General features: G+C 38.9%; 1 protein-coding gene across 1 annotated transcript in view; it reads left to right on the top strand.

Annotated features, from left to right (window-relative positions):
* Positions 1 to 715: 715 nt before the first annotated feature.
* The window catches only part of PREX2 (phosphatidylinositol-3,4,5-trisphosphate-dependent Rac exchange factor 2), a 238,851-nt gene continuing 216,266 nt past the window's right edge, over positions 716 to 23,300 (top strand). The window contains exon 1 of the mRNA XM_004679816.2: positions 716 to 1,228. Coding sequence (XP_004679873.1) covers positions 1,088 to 1,228 — 141 coding nt within the window. The 5' untranslated portion in view covers positions 716 to 1,087. The remainder of the gene's footprint in view (positions 1,229 to 23,300) is intronic.

The raw sequence follows: 23,300 nt of genomic DNA, 5'->3' as shown, positions 1-23,300 counted from the left end.
CCTACATATCTTTAGTATATCTTTTGATGAACATACAATAAAAGTTTTGTCTTTTCAATCAATAATAGCGTCTTAAATTATAGCAGATCTTAGGAACAAAACTGGCACAAATACTCTTGCCACAGTTTGACTTTACCTATTATCTGGATGTTGGGGACAAAAAAAGTTGTAGACATACAAAAAGTCTTCCTCCAAAACAGCATAGGCAATGCTTATGTTTATTGTATCTGGAGTTTATTGTATGAACCAGTGCTGTTACTTTCCCAGAGTGTCTCATTTATTATGCTAATTGGCTCTTCGGGTGCAGGCTGGAGGGTATATAGGCCCTGAGAAATATTCTCGGTTGGGGGATTTTAAAAGCAAACGTATTTTGTGTGTGAAAACCCCTCAAATCAATGTGTTACTTTTCAAAGACAGGAGGGTCAATACCATGGTTGTTTTTGTTCCCATCCAGTTATGTAACCGTGGGGACTTGTTTCTTTGCTTTCAGGATTTGCACAAAACACAACAGGCGGGAATCATAGGAGCAAACATCGCCTGTGTCTTGCAGTAAGTCCTATTAGGTTTGGGAATCTCCAATTAGTTCTATCTCAAGCGCCGCCGCGCGCGCGCGCGTGTATGTTTGCGCGCGCGCGTATGTGTGTGTGTGTGTGTTTAGTTAGCTGGCACGCAGCACACTTCCCCAGGGCTGTGTTTCCTTTTTCCTGAGATTTGGCGAAGGGTAAAGGGTCGGAGTCACATGGATACAAAGCATTTGATTAATGTCCAAGTCACCGCTGTGGCTGCCGGAGCCGCCTCCCCTCCAGTCCCGGCAGAGTGAGGCCAGAGCAGCGGGGCGGGACGCGCAGGTCCCGGTGCACAGACCAATCTCTTGGGAGTTTGCTCCGCAGATCCCCGCGCCTCCGGAGCCCGAGGTCCAGAGGGTGCTCCCCTGCCCCAGCCTCGCTCCAGCCTCTCCCCAGCATGTAAAGAGCGGGGTCCCTATTTGGACTTTGCGGAGACAGCAACTTTCCTTCCTCGCCGCCCAAGCCGGGGCAGCAGCGGGAGCGCGTAACGCGGCCTGCCAGCCCCGCATCCTGCCGCCACCATGAGCGACGAGTGCCGCGGAGACGGTCGCGCCGAGAGCGCCAAGGACCTGGAGAAACAGCTTCGCCTGCGCGTGTGCGTGCTCAGCGAGCTCCAGAAGACCGAGCGGGACTATGTGGGCACGTTGGAGTTCCTGGTGTCGGTGAGTGGCCCCGCGCGGCGACGCTGGGAGCGGCTGGGGGGCGCGGGGCGCGGGGCTCTGGCGCGAGGCGGGAAGCGCGCGCGGCATTGTCCGTGCGGGGGCCGGAGAAGCGGCTCGGGCTTAGCCGGCACCCGGATGCGCGCGAGTTGGCCACCGCGGTGATTTTTTCCGTGCGGTGGAACGAACTGAGTTGCCACGGCCTTGGGGAGCTGTGTTGGAAAAGTTGGCTCCAATGGGAGCCTGTTGTCCAGGGAATTCCTACTGCCCCATCTTTCTTCACTTTTCTCTTTACTCCTCCCTAGCCCGCACCATTGCATTGTGTATTTCCCCCCCTTCTCTTCCTTCCTGGGGATTTTGAGCCTTTGACTTAAAGTCAGTTAATACTATACTATATCAGGTACATTTAGTTAATTTTCTTGTTTCCTTGGTTCTTCTGGAGCTTGGGTTCATTATTCGGATTACATGGCAGTGAAGCCCTTTTAGTTATTATAATCTTTGAAACAGGATTCTGGTGGCGGGTACAGAAAGAGCGGCGGGGTTATGATCTCTAGCAGCTGTTGGATATTAAAGCCACGTGTGGAGCCTACTCCATCCTCACCCTGGTTTAAAAGGGTGAGAACCATCTCAGAACCTGGGTCTCCTGCTCAACTTGAGAGTTGTGTAAGACACGAGTCAAACAACCGCACGATTTCCTAAAACTGGCAGGAACTTTGTTGTAGGGTTTCAGCCTGACCTACTGGAAATCTGCTTTGATAACGTTTCATTCATTTTAGGGTCGGCAGGGGCAAAGTTGAGGGAGGGAAACTGAAATATCATTCAAAAGTGGAATTTCATCTATTGTCTCCACGGACACAAAGAATTTGAGATTGGCTCTTCTTCACCCAGGTGACCTGGAGAGCATCACTTAAAGACTGAGGAGCTTCAGTCTTTGCAATCTCAATCAAAACTCTAATCTTCTTTTTCCACCATCCTTATCTGAAGGGAAATGTTTCAGAGGTCAAGTTTCCTGCTCAGTTTTCTGAAAGAATATATTTTCTGCTTGTAATAATGAGAGAGGAAATTCACTTCTTGGCAATAGCAAAAAGGAAAGAAATGTCTCAAATGATATACAGGTTGGCTCTTAGTTGACTTCTCAAATTAAAATCAATGTTCTTGAACTCTAGGGGCCATATGTTTTGAAAATATAGGGATATTTGAGGATATAGTAATTGGTGACAAATAGAATTATTGTACACTTACCCCGCGGCAGTGTAAAAAAACATGTTTCTAAGGATATTTGAATTTCAATAGCATCAAATTTGGCTGTCAGGAAACTTTGTTGTTGACAAAGTTCTTTAATTTTTGAAGAATCTGAGTCATTTCGTAAATTGTATTAGTTACTCCTTTCTGGTGGTGGTGGTGGTGGGGTGTGTGTGTGTGTGTGTGTGTGTATCTAATATAGTTAGAGTGCTAATTCAGAGGTTAATCTAATTTACTGTAAAACACAATTTGTAGATCTTTGTTTAAAACATTAGTTTTTTTATTTACTGTATAGAGTTAGGTAAGAAATTATGGCAGGCATAAAATAATTTTCCCTGTTTATGAATAAATCATTTTATGATTTCATTCTTATTATTTCATTCAGAAATTATGAACTCTTCTTTTCCTTTTTTACTATTTGTGCACACATGTTCACACACACCTGAAGGCACTAATTTGTCTGGATGTCATCCTAGACAAATTTTTACTCTGATTTCTTTTCAATATTACACCCAGTCAAAGCCAAAAATCTACTTGTAAATATGTAATTGGCTCATATATTTTTGATATTTTATTAAAGCAACATTTAATCCCTATGTATTTTACTTGGTCATTTTCAATTAATGCCATCAGTATACTTATTCATTTTGTACATTTTTTCATCTCACTTGTAATCCTGGTTGAGTTCCCACCACCGACCCACTTTTAATATTAGCCTAAGTTGTTATGTAGAAAAAACTTTAAATAAGATCAAACCCTTTGGCCTAGAAATTCCTCTTCTGGGAATTCATCCTAAAGGAACAATCAGAAATAAAGACAAACAATTGAAATTTTTCTTAAAAAAACACAGTGTTCAACGAGTGGTAAATTTCTTGCAAACATTTGATAGTGCATTCTAAGTTGAATTTAAATATTTGTTACATTAGTCATCATTTTAGTTTTCTGTCATGCTTCAAGCTATTAACAAGGATGCATGATAATTCTTATCTTTATTAGAATGAGGAGGAAGAGATAAAAAACATATTTTTAGTTTCACCAGAAACCTGTTCTTACTTACAGACCCATAAATACTAAAAAAAAAAAAAAAAAAATTTCCCCTGATTAAATTGTCACATGACCCCCTAAGGGGGAAACTTAACTAATACCTTTTATACTTTGGATTCCTTAAGTATTCTTTTCAAGCTTTTGGCTTTAGAAGCATAATGTACTTTTCCCTCATTGCCCCTTTTCTCTCTACCTTGGCTTATCAATCGGTGTACACCTTCATTTTAGTTAGAACAAAATGTGCTGTAAACTTGTTGCCATCACTTAGAAATGGGTCTGCTGTGTGGGGTGCCATGCCTTTTCAGGCCTCTTTCTCACTCCTCCCTACCCCTTATCTTTCTGGGCTTTCAAAGCTCAGTTCCTGTCCTTTAAGAAACCTTTCATAAACCTACCTCCTCCTTCACTCATTTTAAGCTAGAGTACTCACTGCTTTGTACCAGTCATCACCTGTAGTCTGTTGTTACTCTCTTAGTGCCAAAGGTAGCTTAAGCATTTGTTTATCTTTGTCTCATTCTATTAGACTGTAAGCTCCTTGAGGTCAGGGGCACAGTTTCCTCATTGGTCTATTCATCAGTGAATGAATGAGTATAGTAAGCTCATTAACATCCCATTCCATTTTTAAGGACACTTCTTAAATCATCCTTAAAATAATGGCTTTGTTTTTCTTGGATTTTTTTCTGTACAGATAGTAGACTTTTACTTAAGTTTCACTCAGGTAGAAGTTAACTTAAGTTTTGCTGAAGCATCCATGAATTTATGTAGGAAAACATTTAAATGTATAGTATGTACCTACATTTAAAATAGAAACATGTTTTAAATTAAGCCTGGAGGCAGTAAAGATTTTGTAGCACATGTCAGTTCATTGTATTCTAAATTTCATATGCTACCATGAATAAGTTATCTAAATTATCTCGATTAATTATTTTTAGGTCAGAAAAAGATGGTAGAGTGACAGAATTTCATTGCGTTTGTTTTTTTGTTTTTGCATGGGAAGTGAAAATCTGTGCTTCATTACAAGTGCTCTAAAAGAGTTTTTATACAGAATTAGTCTGTGCACCTAACATCCAGTAGTTATTGTCTATAGTCTGCACAATAGTAGATCGTAACTAACTTCCTGTTTGCAACCCAGTCACAGGGCTTGGCAAGATGGCCATGATTTCCAAGATCCATTTGAGTAGCTGGAAAAAGGGAAGATCAGAGTGGGCTTCCTGGGTGAGCGTCCTGTGCAGTCACTCAGGGCTTCATACTCACAAGGACTCCCAGCTTGCTTTAGTGCTTTCCTCTCACTGTCTTGAAATTTCTACTGATTTTATCTTTGGACTTGTGTGGGGTCCCAGGGATAATTTGGTATGAGTAAACTAAATAGATTTCAGAAAAAAAGCTTTATAATTAAGTTCCTTTAATAGCACTACCCCCAACCCCCTGCTTTTTGAACAAAAGGCTTCCGGTTTTTGTTTTTCATCAGGCCTGGTAAGTTGTCTGTTTCAATGTGGCAAGTGGCACTGAGGCAAGATGATCATCTACTTTCTTGGACTAGAGTGGGATACCTCTGAAGGGAAAGGAAAAGCTGTTTGTAATTACACTGGGAAACAGATGTAAACTGTAACTGATCTGGGTGAATCAGAAAATGTGATTATTTCAAATGGTAGGCACATTAAGATGAAACTTTGAGTTGTGAGGTTTTTTTTTTTTTTAAAGATTTACTTATTTGTGCATACAGAACTGGGGTACAAGCCAGAGGTGCAGGGGTGGTGAGAGGATTCACCAGAGACAGAGTGGAGAGCAGAACAGGCAGACTGATGAAGAACACTGCTGAGGGGAGCAGCAGGCTGGTCAGGAGAGGTCTGCCACGCCATGTGGGTCACCTCCTGGGGCAGGCGGGAATCGAACTCATGCAGAAGTGGATTTAGCTTCTTAGTGCTGTGCTTTAACCCACTGCACCACCAGGGAGGGCCCTGAGTTGTGAGTCTTATCTTAAAAAATTTGAAATTGTTACCTGTCCAGGCTTTGAGAAATCCCATAGAATCTAGTTCCATCTCTAATCTACTTGGTCATTTTGGATACATTCTTGAATTTTTCAATCCCTATTTTCTTCCTCCTGGCATTTCTCAGGATCTCTGGAAGGATGAACAGATGTATGCATTGGGCTCAGCTTGCTGTCTGAGTCTCTGGAGGACCCTATCTGTAGTTCCTGCTGTTTCCTTTGATGCCACAGAGTCACACACATTGTTTATAACTAGTATATAATTTTTGTCTTGATTATAGTTCCTCTACCTTTTTGCTGTGTGTCTGAATCTCTTCTTTTGCTTCCACCCCATCTGTTCCCTGTCTGCCAGTGCAGCCTTCCTCTGGTATTCCTATAAATGTTCAGTGGAGTTCAAGAGAGTGAGAAAACTGATTTTTTTTGTATAGCAATGACTATCATTCTTATGGTATGATATCAAACTATCTTGTCTACAGTTTGCAATAACAATTGGCTCAATATTTGGGTGTCTTACAGCTCTTTAGATGGAATTCTCTAGATACTGGCATTCTGTGATTTAGCTTCAGGGGCCTTCACTAGGGGGGAGAAGAAGCTGAATTGAGGGGGTTCTCCTTCCTGGCTTCTCCTCGAATAGCCTGGCCTTCTGATTTGTGTTTTTCCCAAAGCTGTTAGGAAAACCTCTTATCTAGATGGTAAATTCCAAGAGAATAGAAACAGTGTATTTACTTCCTATGTACACTTTTCTTGGCCTAAACATAATGCTTTGTAGATAGCAGGTGCTCAAGAAAACTAACAGGAAAACAAGGCAAAGCAAACAACAGTTTGAGCCTGAAAACAACTTCTTTTAATCATGATACAACTTTGCAAACAAAGATTGATTGATTCAACATATGCCTCTGCTTACATTATAGACTCAGTTGCATCCTCTCAAAACTCATATATACCAACTCTTAGTACACAAATTACCACTATACCCTGTGGAGGTGCAAGGACAAAATAATAAGCCACTGGCTTGGAGGCATCAAGGGCGCTCCTCCTCTGTGTGGGAGGAGGATTTTTCATTTAGAAAGAGCAGCTTGTTGAAAGTGACCACGATGGAGCGTGCTGGGAGTGCTAATACATTCTTCATTTATGGAGCGAAGTTCAGTATGCTCTTGGGGTGTTGGTTAAAGATGCAATAAATTTAATCATGTTAAAAGATTCCATTCTTAAGAATTGTCACTTCAGTTATAGGCAGTGGAGAATTAATTAATTTGAGGGCATGTTTGCTCTCATTAAGAGTAAACAAGACTGGGATGGAGAGGTTGACTCTGGAAAGGGGGGGCCACCCAAGATGGAAGTGACCAGCTCAGAATTCCCTGAATCTTAATCACATGGGGTTCCTGCTCCTCATTCACTATTTCTGCCACTTCCTCTGCCCCCTGCATACATTGCTTCTCCAGGCAACCCACACAGCATTCAGAGAAGCCTTTCCCATGCTTTTAATCTGGGACAAGTCATAACTTTCCATAAGTTAAAGGAGAGCACAGGCCACGAAACTACATGAAGCATAAACAAAGTCTAGCTGGTGTAGTGTACAGTGCTGTGCCTACCAAAGTTAGTTTGCTCTCTGGGTCAGCAGACCCTGCTCTCATTTATCCTCAACCCTGGAAATAGCTCCAGTTTCATACCCCTGGCTGGGCATTCCTTCTGGGCTAAGTGGTCACCCTTTGCTGAGGGTTTGCTGTTTTCTGGTCATTAGTGTGAAAATATATACATGAAGCTGACATCAGAAAGCTGCCCTTAAGATGCCTTGACTCCTATGGTGAGTGAACCATGAACTTAGTGGTGTTCTCTCATAATTCTGATTTTTGGAGTATTAGCCATATGGCCAGAGCCTACTCCCTACACAGAAGAATAGGTCTTTGGTTTCATATACATAACTATACCTTCTTATAACGTGATAATGTTTATATAAGAATTGTACCTATGCAGAGTAGTTTCTTTGCTTTGTATGAGAATTCCATTAACACAGTTGAAGAACAAAGATTGGCTTCTGGTTGCCCATTGGGCCTTTCTGCCATTGTATTGGTCTATATTAAGAAATAGGTTATGTGTGATCTAAGGTAGAAGCAATGGAAAAAAGAACAAGCAAAACAAAGTAAAACTCATACCAAACCACAAAATGTGTTCACTCACAAGTGGAGGTGTAAGTAGAATGTAGACCACTGGGATGGTGCTTTGATCTCGTTTGAAGACAAAATGTATAGTCACATTAATAGAGTAATGGAAAACAAAGGACACAACTTTACTGGGAATACGAAGACAGTGAGTTTGGGTTTGGACATGCTGAGTTGAAAATTCTATGACTTTGAAGATAGGAATGTAGAAATTAAGGAGGAATTTGGGGCAAAAGTTAGAGATCTAAAAACTAACTAATCTTTTATGTTGAAGCCAGAAGGTGGATAAAATGACAAAATGGGAGCAATTTGAGGAAGAAAACATACAAACCAAGGGAATGGTGACGGAGAGCCTTAGAGGTCAGAGAGAGAGAGATATAGAGGAGTACATGGATTATTTGAGCTGAACCTTTAAAGGACGCAAAGAACCAGTAAAGCCAAGGGAGTAAGGATTTAGTTCCCAGAAGAAAGGTTTCTCTAAAATGCCAGAGCTTTGGAGAAGTAGATAGTGTGAAGATTGAGTTGAGTACTGGATTTGGCAATTACCATGTCTTTGGGATTTTAGCCTGAGTAGTGGGCATGAGTGAACATCTAAGAAAGAACTGCAGGAGTGGAAGCTGAAGAGAAGAGTCATGGAAACTCTTGGGCACCAAAACAAGGGAATAAATAGGTATTTAACATAAGGGGTGATGATATCCAGAGGTGTTAGAAGGAGGTGAGGATAAACAAAAGGAAGGAGATGTTTGAGTTTTAAGTACAGTTGTTTTGACCTAAAAATAGTTAGTTTGCTTATATTTGTTCTTAAAAATTTTCTAAAGATCTATTTTTATTTATTTATGCAGATAAGAACTGGGGTTTAGGCCAGAGGTTCAGGGTGTGAGAGGAGTCACTAGATACAGAGTGGGGAGAAGAACAGGTAGATCTACTGAATACATGTCTAAGAGGAGTTGCAGGATAGACAGGAGATATCTGTATCAGCATGTGGGTTAGCTCCTTAGCTGGGGGTTGAACTCACGCCATAGTGGCTGGTGATAGACTTCATATTTCTGAGATTTTAATCCCTGTGCCCCCAGGGAAGCGCTCATTCTTAAAACAACAACAAAAAACTTTATGTATAATATTTGCTTTTAAAAATAGATGCATTGACTTATTAAAATTACATTAGTTATAATAAAATAAAAATTTACTTGATTTATGGCTTTCTGTTTGACTCAAGTAATCAAAAATTCAGGAAAAGCATTGCATCCTTTAGTAAATACTACTTTGCTTGAAAATGTGTTTGGGTCACACTTAAAAGTGCGGTTGGGATTATTAGCATAATCATTCAAATCTTTACTCATCCAATAAGAATGTATTTTCTTTAAATATGTATTTCATTTATTTATGCATAAGTAGAACTGGCGTGAAGGTCAGAGGTGCAGAGGGTAAGAAGATTCACTAGAAATAGAATGGGGAATAGAACAGGCAGATCTACTGAAACACACTGCTGAGGGGAGCAGCGGACAAGACAGGAGAGGTCTGCTGTGCCATGTGGGTCAGTGCCCTTGCTAGGACTTGAACCCCAGCTCTAGAGGCTGCAGCTAGCTTCCTCTGAAACTTAACCCCTTGTGCAACAAGGGAGGCCTTTAAGAACGTACTTTCTAATTTCTGTTCCATTCTTACAAACCATTGCATTTGATTCAGGAGTTCAATAAATGTAATTTTAAGAAAATTGACAATTACACTGAGGTTTTGATATTTGAATATTTCTAATTTCTGTAAATAACTTCATACTTAGTGATTTTTAAATAAGTTATTTTATTCTCTAGTCTTGCCATATAGTGAAACAGTATATGAAAAAGGGCCCTGTTTTATAGACAATATCTAAGCCAAGGACATTATGTTCTGTTATTAATACAAAAATGTATATTTTCTATTAAAAATTAAGTCCTTCATTTGAAGCCTTAAGTGGTATTTAAGAAATGACTTAAGCTGTTTAAATTTAGAATATTAATATATAAATATTTTCTGAGTTCATAGTAAAAATACAGTGCTATGGAATTGCAGTGGGCAAATAATTTTATTCATTTTAAAACTTTGTTTCTCTAAGTAAAAGAAGGTTTGATATCTGTGTTTTACTTTGCTTTACTACTTTTGTTATTGTACTTTTTAAGTTGTCTTCCTTCTAGTAGACACTTTACTGATTGTAACACATTTTAAGTGATTATGTAAGAAATGTTGATGTTTTCTTTGATACCTTGTAATGCTTCAATTTGGTTTTGCTTTTGGGCTGACTCCCTTGGAGTGCTAGTTTTTTTTTCTTATTTAGAGTTATTGCCCCAAAGAAAGAAATCTTGGAATTCTGAAAATGATATATCTCATTCCAAAGTTTTGTTTGTCAGTAGCACTATGGGCAATGGAAAGACATTATTCTACTCTATTAATTCACCTAAATGTAAGTTCTGTACCCACATCCTCCAAGTTTAGTAATTCATTATTTTTCCACACGTGAAATTATGGGAATGAGAGTTTTTTCATTTTTAACACTATATATCTGTATATATTGTGTTTGATTTTGCATGACTTTTATACTTATGTCTTATTAGAAATATCTTTGTATTTATAAATTTTTACATTTTAACAAAGTATTCTAGATGTCACTTTTTCTTAATTTTTCTCTTGTATTTCTTAGTACAGAGACTTCTGGCAAAGACTTCTAATTTCCCCCAATCATCAGTGTTCTTCTTTTACCTAGTGTGATAAGTACATTTAGCTCAGTGCATGATTGTTTAGTTTAAGACTATATTTCACAGCCTCCTTTCCAGTTAAATGTGATCATGTGAGTAGGTTCTGGGCAATGGAATGTGACAAATGGTACACGTAACTTCAAAATTGTGCCTTTATAACACAGGGGTATGCACTAGTTGTTTTCTTTTACCCCTTTTCTCTGGTTGGTATGAGGATGTGATGGCAGGTACTGAGGCAACCGGTTTTGGACCATGAAGTGGAATTCACATATTGAGAAAGATAGAAAAACAAAATAGAAGGAGTTAATTTCTTTCTTTTTTTCTTTTTAAAAAAATTTCTTTTATTTCTTTAATTTATTTATGCAGGTTAGAACTGGGGAATAGGCCAGAGGCGTGGGAGGTGAGAGAACTCCCAGAGTGGGGAGCAGAACAGGTGGATCTACTGAAATACACTGCTGAGGGGAGCAGCATTGGGTCAGGAGAGATTTGCTGGAGAGATTTGCTGACCATGTGGGTCACCTCCTTGGCCAGGGATCAAATTCATGCTGCAATGGCTGCTGGTAGCTTCATTGTGTTGAGACTTAATCCCTCTCCCACCAGGGAGGCTCAGGGAGTTCATTCTTTCTTTATTTATTGGCAATTTAAAAAATTAAATTTATTAATTTATAAATCTGTTTACATTGTTGTTCATGTTAAAACAATGTTTACTTCTCCCTCCCCCAGTTCACCCACATATCAACATCACAATCCCCCACATTCTTCCCGCTCTCCCCCTCCCATGTAGGATATCTCTGATTTACAATGGTCTGTTTTTGCTTTGTTTTGTTTTTGTATTGTAATAACAATACATTTTTTTCCTCTATGTCTTATTTGGTTCTCTTCTATTCCTCCTATAAGTGAAACCATTTGTTATTTTTCTTTTCCCTTCTGATTTATTTCACTGGGCATGACACAATCTTTATTAAAGAAGTGTTGTCTGTGTCCTATAAAAGTGGGCCCGGGGGAATATATCAATAGTTAACTGTCATAAAGTCATCTTCTTTTAAGATTTATACCTTGCTTCCAACTTCTCATTGATTTATAGCAATTATTAACAAATTGAAAAACTTTAATATATTTTCTGCATCTGTCTTGTTAGATGAATAATCTTACTTTGTTTTTCTTTGAGTCTTCTATAACTCATCAATGATATGTCCACTTTATGCTAAAACCCTTCTCTATTTTGTTATTAATATACCTTTTTCTTTAGAAAAAGAACAATTTTTTAATCTGTATGTATGAATTCTCCTTATCTGTAGGTCAATATATTTATAAGAACATTTGTTTAACTGCTTTCATGGAGGCTAAATTAACAGTTTATACTACACAGAAAGATTGTTTGTGACTGAAAACTGTATATAATCAACACAGCCTTTTTTGTTTTCTTTCTTGGTGCTCTAGTTATTTAACCTTCAATACTATTGCCCAATAGTATTTCAGGGGAGTAAGCAATTCAGCTCCTTCATGTCACTCATTGACTCCAGAACCATCTAGCTAACTCCTCTGTCATCCCTTTGGGCTAATAAAACCAGAGGCTGCAGATAAGAGAGCCAGGCATCAGTATTTTATGTAGCTTCTCCAAGTGGTTCCAGTGTGCAGAACAGGTTGGGGAACCCATATACTAAGGTGTTGTTCTTGTCCATGGAATTGGAACTGACTAACCTGGAAGCCACATTCCAACCCCAAGGGCACAGAAGATGGGAGACAGATTCCACACATCACTTTCATTCTCACCTCTTTGGCCAGAACCTTATAAGATGACAGAGTTGGTGGAAATTGAGAGGGGGTGTGTGCTGTCTATTGGGATAGTTGTGTGTACGTACAGCTGAAACTTGGGGAGTGCTACACTTTAGAGTAATGCTCTATATAAAGTAAACAGTGAAACAGTATTTTACGTCTCAGTGATATTTTAAATTGTGTTCTCAGAAAATAAATTTACATTAATTCTGGGTTTTCTTTAAGAAACTATTATGCTTGAAATATAATTTGATTATTTTTTCTAAAATTACTCATAGACTAATAATCCTACATATTATTCCACTGTACAGACAAATACACATAGACCTCCCTCTAAAACTTAACTTTTGTGTATTTGTAAGGGCTCCTTAGGAATTTTCCCCTACATTGGATTTCACTTTAGGAAGACTTTGGGGATGTTGGAGATTTTCTGTAACTTTTAAATTGTTCTCAAGTCTCCAAAAAATGCTCTAAGCTAACATGGAAATCATCATTTCTTAATGTATGTTTTAGTTGTCAGGAACATATAACTTATAACTGCCTTCAAGTCTTATGTCATTAACTCATACTGAGGACATGCTGATAAATTCCTAAGTGGGAGGTGGGATTCTGCATAGATCCACTGTACAGCTATTCTGAGATATTCTGCTGACGAGTCACCAGCCTGGGCATTTCTAGCTTGTGGGAGCAGTGTGATTAATCAGGGATGGGAAAACCAAGGCAGATTTTGGGACACAGAACTTGTTGACTCCAGAAGTACACAGAGCTCGAAGTCAGGAAGGAACAGTAGTTCATTTCAGGCAAACCGACAAGAGTTAGAGAGCAACTGAAGCTCATGGTCAATCTAAGACAGGGGTCAGAGTCGGGAGAGCTCTCAGGAGCCAGAGGCAGGAGTTTCCCTTACAGAAATGCAGAAGCACAACAAACCCTTAAAAAAAGAGACAAAATTTTATTCTCCTGTTCACTTATTGGTTATCAGTTAACATATTCATTATGGAGACTATTTTCAGTTTAATTTAATAAACCTTTTGGATTATTTTGAATCTCCATGTACTTATTTACTTAGTACTTCAGAACAGAGTTGCACTCTTGGTTTTATGTGTTAAACACACACACATACATATTAAGCTCCAGCATGTGCACATTGCTTTGTATTCAATAGCTATTGTATAGATTGTATTGGTAGAAACATTATGTAATTTAACAAATGAAGTTAATTTCTGCAAGTATCCTGTTTACTAGATCTATTTCTTTTTGGTAGGATAGATGAAAAGGAGAAGTTGGTATTTTGGTAGCCACTGGATGGAGTTTGATTAATAGCCCATTTTATGTAGATTAGGACATTTCTTTCAGTTGCTAGTAAGGATAAATAGATTAACTGTACTTATCATCCAAAGGGAATTATGCTATGGATTGTTGAGTATAGCTTTCAAATAAAGTATGAGTTGACATTTTTCCTGTATATTTTTCAGTGAATTAAAAGTTCTCCTGTACAAATTATACCTTCTTTTCATGGTGAAATTTTCTGAGGGTGGCAAATGCCCTTTGAATATTTTTTTTCTTTAGTTTTTAAGTAAGGTATAATTATTAAGGGCATGATAAGTTAGGTAGTCAGAAAATTTGAATGTATTTTAAGATTTATTTTATTTATTTATGCATACAAGAACTGGGGTCTAGGCCAGAGGTACAGGGCATGAGAGGATTCACCAAAGACAGAGTAGGGAGTAGAATAGACAGAACTACTGAAATACACTGCTGAGGGGAGCAGTGGGAAAGATAGGAGAGGTCTGCTGTGCCATGTGGATTAGCTGCCTGGCTGGGGATCAGACTTACGCAGTAGTGGCTGGTGATAGCTGATACTTTAGCCTCTGTGCCACCAGGGAGACCCAAAATTTGAGAGTATAATAAATTTTTGAATGGATTCTTAATTTTGAACAAGTAGTTTTGAATTTGTCACTTTAATGCATGAAGATATAAGTGAACCATTCAGATAAGGTGGTATATTTGAATATTTTTTCTAAAAATGGTTTGCTGACTAGATCAGAAAAATATAGATTCATTACTTTGCATTATATATTTTTCCAACAATTTTTTCCCAACTTGTTAGAATTCAAAACTCCAATTCCTCTCTGACATTTTAGAATTCCTTTTAGAACTTAATATGTTTCCATGAAATTCACAGTGATTTTTTTCAATAAAGACCAAATGAAATAATCTATAGGAGAAAATTAGCACAGTATGGAATCAGAAGGATTTTAAAATATACTTCCCAAACCAACTCATTTAATTTGTGAAGAATTTTACTTTCATCATAATGCAGTTTATGTGTCAGATCATTTAAGTTTCACATCTGATGTGCTTAGCATTATGATTTATCCATTGTGATACTTAAAAACATAGACATCAGATACTTTGATTATTGTTTTCCCTAGGTTTATTTAGCACCTTGTGTGCTAATAGTCACTGTTTCTGATTTCCTGCTTTCATAGACCTACTCAGGAGATACAAGGCAAATGGTAAAATATATGTTATATTACTAGTCTAACTAGCAAGTAAGATAAATGAAACAGAGACCAGGACTAAAGGTCTGTATGTGTTTTGACATATATAAGATGAAAAGGCAGGAACTCATTCCTTTCTGTTACAATTCTTTCTGTAAGTCTCTAAAAATATTTTAAAATAGTATTTCTTTTTTACTTTTAACTTGAACAGGTAATAGTCGAGAGGAAAGTGCTAATCATGTCTCTTGTTTAACTCCACAGAATAATTATAATTCAGAGGTGGAATTAAACCCACATCTATATTGCTACTACAGTTAATACAGCATATTAGATAAAGCACTCTTAAAAACTTAAGGCTTTGACAAGTTAATTCTTTAATCCACTGATTTTCATACAGTGGGGTTTGTTTGTTTTTTTTTTTTTTGGAGATGCCAACTAAAATTATGCTACCTCACTCTGTTACATGTTCATATCAATGAGGAGTTTATTTCATAGATTGTTTGCCAATGTGGTTTCAGGGCACAGCAACTTGGTGTTCAGTGGGAATAACTTCTAAGGTTAGAATTCATCATCATTGGGAAGTCAGCACCCCTCAAGAGGCAAGATCATCACTGGCTGAGAAGCTTCTGCCTGAAGTGAAGTGTCCATAAACTTTTAAGTGGACTGGGGTGAGAGGTTGGAGAGCTTGAACTGACAGCAAAATCTAAAGACAGTTTTGTAGCTGTTACCTTAGCTAATCCCACAGTTAAAAGCTAAGGTATTAAGTGCTTTCATACTTTTTAAGGTCTTTCCGTGCAAGCGAACAGGCAGGGTAAGGAGTGGAATGTACCTTTCAAACTGTCCTCCCCTCCTCCCTCTCATAACACTGCCTCCCTGATGGCCTTATAGAAGTGACTCCCTTGAGAAGTGTGGACAGCTGGAAGCAGTCTCTTTGTGGCCCATAAAGTGTCATTGGGAGCTACTGCCAGAGACTGGAGGAGGGGAAGGGTCACCTCAGGACTGTGGAAAATATTCCCTTTCTCCTCAGAATCGTGGGACCTTAATTCTTGCGTTAGTGCTATTAGAGTCTGGAAGCTTGGTTTCTGGCCTTGAATTATTTTTCGGGATTCTAGAATGATATTTTAAAAGCATTTTTTTAGTGAAACTTCATCAATTCAATGAATTTGTGGCTTAAAGGGAGAGAAATATACTTATTATTATTATCATTACCAACTTCAAAATAGAAATTGGTGAGTAATTATACTACTATTAGGCTTTTAAAAAATATAGCTGAAGGGAAGGGATTTAGCTGGCTGTATTTTTTGATAAGGCTATGTGCTTTCCTCTTCCGTTTCTCTTTGGAGACTATTCTATGGCTAATACATCATAAAAATTAAAAGGAAGTGCTAATACAATTACCACAGAAAGTTGAAATCTTTTCCATTTACTTCTCTTCGAGCTATTTGTGACTTGTCTGCCTGATATTTTCAAAGTAAGGAAAAACTTGGGATTCTTATCTATCCTTCATTAGTGGCACGGATCCTGACTATTTTTACTCTGGCAAACTGGGATAAAATCAGTTGTAACGGTAACAGCCATTGTACCAAACTAATCACAAAAATATGGGCCCTCCCTGATGGTGCAGTGGGCTAAAGCACAGCACTATGAAGCTATCGCAGCCACTGCAGCATGAGTTCAGTCCCCGGCTAGGAGAGTGATCCACATGAGATGGCAGACCTCTCCTCGCCCACCGGCTGCTCCCCTCAGTAGTGTATTTCAGCACATCTGCCTGTTCTGCTCCCCATTGTTTCTGGTGAATCCTCTTACCTCCCACACCTCTGGCCTGTACCCCAGTTCTGTGTACAGAACACATGCAGTGAGCATTACCAGAAGGTTTTGTTTCGTGAAATATGCAAGATCCAGTGCCTGCAAATCAGATATTCGATATCCTTTTAACAAATTTTCCATCCCATCAGTAGCTCTTACTTGGGGGCTTTGGAGTTTTCTGCTTCTCTCTACTCTGTGCCATAGTGTCATCTGAACATCAGTCCCAGAGTCCCAGGAGGCGGCTTTGCATGCTGATGGTGTTCATTAATCAAGAGCACAGGGAATGCAGTGGGGTCATCACTGGGAAGCTGGGCTGGGTTTAGAAGTTAGCCTAAGATAACATTAGGGCATGCCAGAGTCCATGAAAGGAACTGAGGCCAAAGGTTAACACAGCTGAGTCTCTGTAGTCTGTGACACTGAGCCAAGGAAGCAGCCTTGCGGGATCTCTGCCACTTTGTACACTAGAGAAATGTAGTTCCTGCTGCTCAGTCCCTTCCCATGCCCTGTCCGGTCAATCCTCTGTTGGAGATGATTTTTCCTGGACTGATGGGGTAGCCTGGAAAATGGACATTAGGTTTGTGATAACTCCTTTTGTTTTTCTAAGATTTATTTATTTATACATGCAAGAACTGGGGTGCAAGCCAGAGGTGAAGGGGGATGAGAAACTCATCAGAGACAGAGTAGGGAGCAGAACAGGTGGATCTACTGAAATACACTGCTGAGAAGAGCAGTGGGCAGGATAGGAGAGGTCTGCTGTGCCATGCAGGTTAGCTTCTGGGGTGGGGGACAGTTGGGCATTGAATTCTTGTTGCTGTGGCTGCAGATAGAGGGCCCAGGTTTGTGCTAACTTCTTAGGGATGAATAAAGATAAAGATTAGGACCAAAGACATTTTGTTGGTATAATTACTCCCTCAATCCATTTTCCACTTAGAAAGATTTGTTCATGTGTTATGATTATTGCGTCATTTAGAAGAATATTTAACCAACCACTAGGACCTTTATTAATAAATCAAGTCTGGTCTTATTTAGCTATAGAACGAGCACGAAGAACTTGAAAACCTTGACAATTTGTTTGAAAGTCGCTACTTATTTTGGTCAGTAGGCTCATTTTGTTGCTACTCTTCTAACATTGGAGGCTCTTTCTGTAGCTCCTTTGGGGTCACAGCTGCACATAGATGAAATGGGTTACCCAAAATAAAATGAACAGAGTTGAGACTCATGCCCATTATCTCATCCTGGTTCTTGTCTTAACGTTCTATACAGTTAAAGTTTCTACAATTAGATTTGCTCTAATTCTCAGCACCTTCAACATTTCATCCCCTTAATTGTTTATCCTGCTTTTATAGTTTGTTTAGGGATTCGGGAAGTATGAAAAAGTAGCAAGCTAGTCAGCTATCTCCATTTTGGGGAAAAAAAAAGAGCAGAGTAGTTTTATTTATTAACTTAATGGCATATGTTTGAGTAATAGTGGGTGAGAGTGAGATTAATACTTTTTTCTTGGGTTTAGTCTCTAAATTTCTTGTAAAACAGAATAAGGTCCAGATATTTAGTCTTGAAATTGCTACTCTGCACCAAAACAAAGGATGAATAAAATAACTCAAACCCAAAACCTCAACTAAGACCTATTCTTATTCTTATTAAGAAATGCTGTAATAGGCCCTCCCTGGTGGCTCAGTGGTTAAAGCACTGCACTAAGCAGCTAAAGCTACTTCCGCATGAGTTTGATCCCCGCCTGCCCTGAGGAGATCCACATGGCGCAGCAGACCTCTCCTGACTGGCCAGCTGCTCCCTCAGCAGTGTACTGCCTGTTCTGCTCCCCACTCTGTCTCTGGTGAATCCTCTCGCCTTCCGCATCTCTGGCCTGTACCCCAGTTCTGTATGAATAAATAAATAAATCTTAAAAAAAAAAAAGAAATGCTGTAATAATCCTCGGCCTTTCAACAACATGTGTTTAATTTTCCCAGGAAATATAACAATACCCTAGTCTGTTTTCATGATTCTGTGTCTCTGATGGAAACAATGTACAAATAAAGACTGACATTTTACTTTGCAATTCTCAGCCCCACCATTTATTTCCCCACCGAGATTGAGCTGGGCTGCCAGTTTTGGAAAATATACCCAAAATTCTTGGAGTTAGAGTTTTCACACTAGTAGATACAAAATCACATTTTCTTGCTCAAGAATTATCCTGTTTTGACTTTAGGTAAGAATTATGAACTAAATTAGGAGAAAAACATACTCTTTTAAGAGTGTGATGCAGTTGGTGTCATGTGTGAAAGCTACTCAGAGCAATTTGGGTCTGGGTTTGCACATCAGGATAGAGCCCAGGGTTCAGTGCCTTCATTTACCTGCTGAAATACCAGCAGGTCTACTCTTTGAAGCTATTTAGCAATTATAATCTTATGCGGTATTACTTAATCCAAACAGATTCCAATAATGGAATAAACCTATCACTCTAATAACAAAGAATGAAGCTTTGTGGTTTTGAATAGCTAATACGTTTGATGGGAATTACTGGAAAAACTGTCTCATTCCATGGTTTTGCTTTTGTAGACCAGTGATTAAAATGGTCAGACTGCCGTCAAAAGGAAACCTGCACTGCTGTATTTATTGCAGCACTATTTACAATAGCCAAGAGATGATGGAAACAACCTAAATACCCAAAACCAGATCAGGAAGATGTGGTATATGTACACAATGGAATACTACTTGGTGATCAAGAAAGTTAAACTCATGCTACTTTTGGCAAAATGAATGGAGCTGGGATGGATAATGCTAAGCAAAATAAGCCAGAAGGAGAAAGATAAATACCAGGTGGTTTCACTTACATGTGGAATATAAAGAAACCAACCAAGGATTAGACAAAGACAAACTTTTAAACTTTTGAAAGCTTACCATGGTCAGGAAGGGAGGGAGTGGGAGAGGGGTGAGAACAGCAGGTAACTGGGGAGAACACAAAGGACTATGGTGGATAATTATGAGTATTTTGGTGCTGAGGAAGCTATGGTGACTATACCTGAAGGGAGAATTCCTATACTGTCCAATAGTCAACAGGGATATAAACAATGGTGCCTCATTAAAACTAAAAAGTAGTAAGTTGTAAATATTAAAAAATACAGAATAAAATAGTCAAACTGAAGGGTTGGTGCAGGGGAGTTAGTGGATGATCAGATGGCCTGTGGGGCAGATAGGGCTAGGGTTTTCTGAAAAAGTGAGTCACAGAACTAAACATGGATTCAGAAGGAGTCACCTGACAGCTAGGCATTAGTAATCGCTAGTAGGAATGGTTCTATTGAGGTGAGACAGGAAGAGACCAACCCGATAAGCCAAATTCATTGGAAAGACTAAATAAGTAGGGAATATGATGATGGACCTTATGTCCATGCCAACTTTCAATAGAATTTCAGCTTAGAAGGAGAGGAAATGCAGAGTAAGGAGTCAAGATTTGTGAAAGCTCCCTAGTGGATTCTTTTCTGCCCCCCAAGATTTATTTATGCATACAAGAACTGGAGTACAAGCCAGAAGTATGGGGGGTGAGAGTGTTCACCAGAGACTGGGGAGCAGAACAGGCAGATTGAATGAAATATATTGCTGAGAGGAGTAGCAGTGAGACAGGAGAGGACTGCTTCACCACGTGGGTCACTTCTCTGCCCAGCGATCGAACCCTTGTCACAGTGGTTGGGGACAGCTTCATAGTTCTGTACTTTAACCCCTGTGCCACCAGGGAGGACTATCCTTAGCTGACTTTCATGTGTATGTCGGATTGAGAAATATAGGAAAATTTATGCAGTGAAATTACCATAGATAGCAATCAAATACTGAGGTAAATAAACATGCCCCCTTTAAATAATTGACCCATGTAGCTTAAGTTATATACCTTGCTTCCTTGGAAAGAGAACTCGGAGATGGCAAAGAGGAAAGCAGTGAGTTGAGAATTTGCATACACTTATGGAGTTGTTTTACGAACCACTACTAGAAAGAAAGATTTTATTAAATTGACCAACATGTTCCTAAATGGAGCAGAGTGACCACAATCATGCAGTTGATTCTGCTGAGTGATTTCTGATTCTCCTTTCATGCTTTACTCTAGTTCTCCAAGTTGCAGAAATCTCTGAAAAAGACTTTTTTTTTTAAAGTTCTATGTAATAGGCTACTATTACTTCTATGTAAAATGGCTACTCGGCACAGTGAAATCTGATTTCTGGTCCTTCTACTTAACTATGAAAGAGGGGGAAGAAGGTAACTGATAAGTGCCAGCAGCTCCTGTATGATGGGGATTCATGAACACTGTCACTCATGCATCCCGGTTCTGTGATGTAAGGATTAGTCTCCCAATTTTACAGAAAATGAAAGGAGGATCAAAGAGGTTCACTTGCTTGTGACAGAGCACACATCTGCTTTTGTTCCTATGACTGTGCTATTTAATCTTCTCCCTCCTGTCCTAGCGTAGGTGAACAACTGGGGAGATAAACTTGAGTGTTTACTGTACAGAATTGTGCAAAGATTGTTAGCATTAATGCCATTAGTAACCAAGTGGATGAATCATTTAAAGTTACATGGAGTAAGTAGTAAGATGTGTAGAACCCAGGCTGAATGAAAGGAGTTAGCCTGAACACAGTGGTAATGGTAAATTCATAGTACTTCTCTCACATTTTCTTTTGTACCTAACCCGAATTTCATTTTACTGTACTAAATTTGTCTTAATACAACTCACCAATTATATATATGTTGCTAAAGCCAGTGGTCAGTTGTTGCTCTTTATTTTGCTTCACCTAAATGAGATACTTCTGTCTGTTATACTAAACTCTCACAATTTTCCTCCTAGCTCTGTGCTCCACTATTGCAGCATCTTTTGCTACTTGATCTTCTCTATGCTGTGCAGTTATTGGAACTCCAAGATGTGTTTCCTGGATGGATCCCAGGATCCATAGTTCTGACCTCTACCTTCATTTTAGTCCCTGGACTAAATCCATGTGATCACTTTGAATTTCACATGGATATAGCCTCTCCCACTAGATGTTTACTGATATCCCACACTTTGCAGGGACCAAACAAAACTTCTGATAACCTCCCCTCCTGTTGTCCTGCTTTCTCCCTGTTGAACTGTAACCTCCTGAGACCTTACCCATGCCGATTATTAAAACCTTCTCTCGTATCTCACAATTGATAATGACAAAGAATATCAACTTGAAACACTTTCACCACCTCTGTTTATTATTGTTACTTTGACCTAGTGACTTCCTCTTGCTTTTTGTGCAGCCCTGTAACCACGGATATATATAGTGGTTGCAGTGATTTTTAAAGAATGTGTCAGGTCACTTCCTTCTTTTGCTCTAAAGTCTCCACGTACTTCTCATCCCCTTCCGCATAAAAGCTGATGCCCTTCTTGTGTGTGAGACCATGTGGTCTACACACTTCCCCTTTATGAGTTAATTTTTTTCCATTCTGCTCCTTACCCTCATCTAATCATAATGACCTCTGTGGATTCTTGAATTTGTTGGGTATACTTCTGCCTCAAGACCTTTGCACTGTTGCTCATTTTGCTTACAACACTGTCCTCTCTGTGTACCTGAATGACCAGCTCCTTCACTCTAGGGGTTTGCTCAGATGTCACATCTTTTTTTCTTTTCAATCCATTAATGCATGTTCATTTTTCCTACTTTAATTTATCTAAAGCACTTGCTGGTCTATGTTTTTCTCTCTGCTGCTTCCATCAGAAAATGAGCTCTTTAAGAAAGAGATTTTTGACCTCTTTGCAATTACTAGAACAACACCTAGCACATAGTAGGTGTTTGTACATGTTTTTAAGTGAACTGTTCTGAGTGGTACTCAATATCATATTGAAGTCTTCAAACAAAATTTTTTTTTTAAAAATTCTTGAAACATCACATTAGAGAGTGATTTTTAGTTTAGTAATGGCCTACAAACTTGATTCAGATTATAGATCTAGTTTAACAAATCAGATGATACTGATAATACAATGAAGAATGAGAAGGGGATACTCTGACAATTCTAAAATAAAGACAAATCTAGACATTGAAGAATACACTAAAGAGAAGTGAAATTAGGTAGGAGACTATTTTTAGTAGGAGAGTTCATTTAGTGGTTACCTAGTAAAACTTCCAATAGGAATGACAGTATACTGGTAGTAAAGTGTATATTGTTAAACTTTCTATTTATCTGAGGTAGAAGAGAATAATAAGCTATTTTTTCTTCCTGTGTCTCAGAACAGCAGTAAGGTAACAGACATCATTAGTGGGAAGTAATTTAAAAAAAAAAAAGATTTATATATTTATTTTTGCATGAAGTCCTGGAGTGTAGGCCAGAGATGCAGGAGGTGAGAGTATTCACTAGAGACAGAGTGGGTAGCAGACCAGGGGCAGATTTACTAGAGAGGTTTGCTGTGCAAATGGCTTAGCTACCTGCCTGGGAATCGAACACTGGCCTTTGTGGTGGGCTATCATAGTGATAATGCTGAAACTTAACCCCTAGGCTACCAAGGAGGCCAGTGAGAAGTATTCTTCATGTGGGAAAGAATGTTGCTACCCTGAGGAATAAACATACTGTAGACATTAATCTTTTAGAGTTTTTAGAGGATTCTCATAGGGGACTGATGTGTTTTCTAAGGTCCTTTGTTACAATGAGATATGCACAATTATTTTTTAAGTGCCAATTTTTGAACAGAAGCATGTGTATACCAAGGGAGGTTTGAAATGCAGGAAACTGATTTATGTGAAGCTGCTTGCTTGATGAGATGTCTTTAATGGTTTTGTTTTGTTTTGTTTTGTTTCCATCCCGTCCCTAAGTCTAAAAGTATAATTAAAACTCACTGTTGTG

The sequence above is a fragment of the Condylura cristata genome, unplaced genomic scaffold (assembly GCF_000260355.1).
Source record: "Condylura cristata isolate star-nosed mole 26May11 unplaced genomic scaffold, ConCri1.0 scaffold00009, whole genome shotgun sequence".
Taxonomy (NCBI): Eukaryota; Metazoa; Chordata; class Mammalia; order Eulipotyphla; family Talpidae; genus Condylura; species Condylura cristata.
The sequence above is the reverse complement of the archived record's forward strand: the minus strand, read 5'-3'. Positions and strand labels throughout refer to the sequence as shown.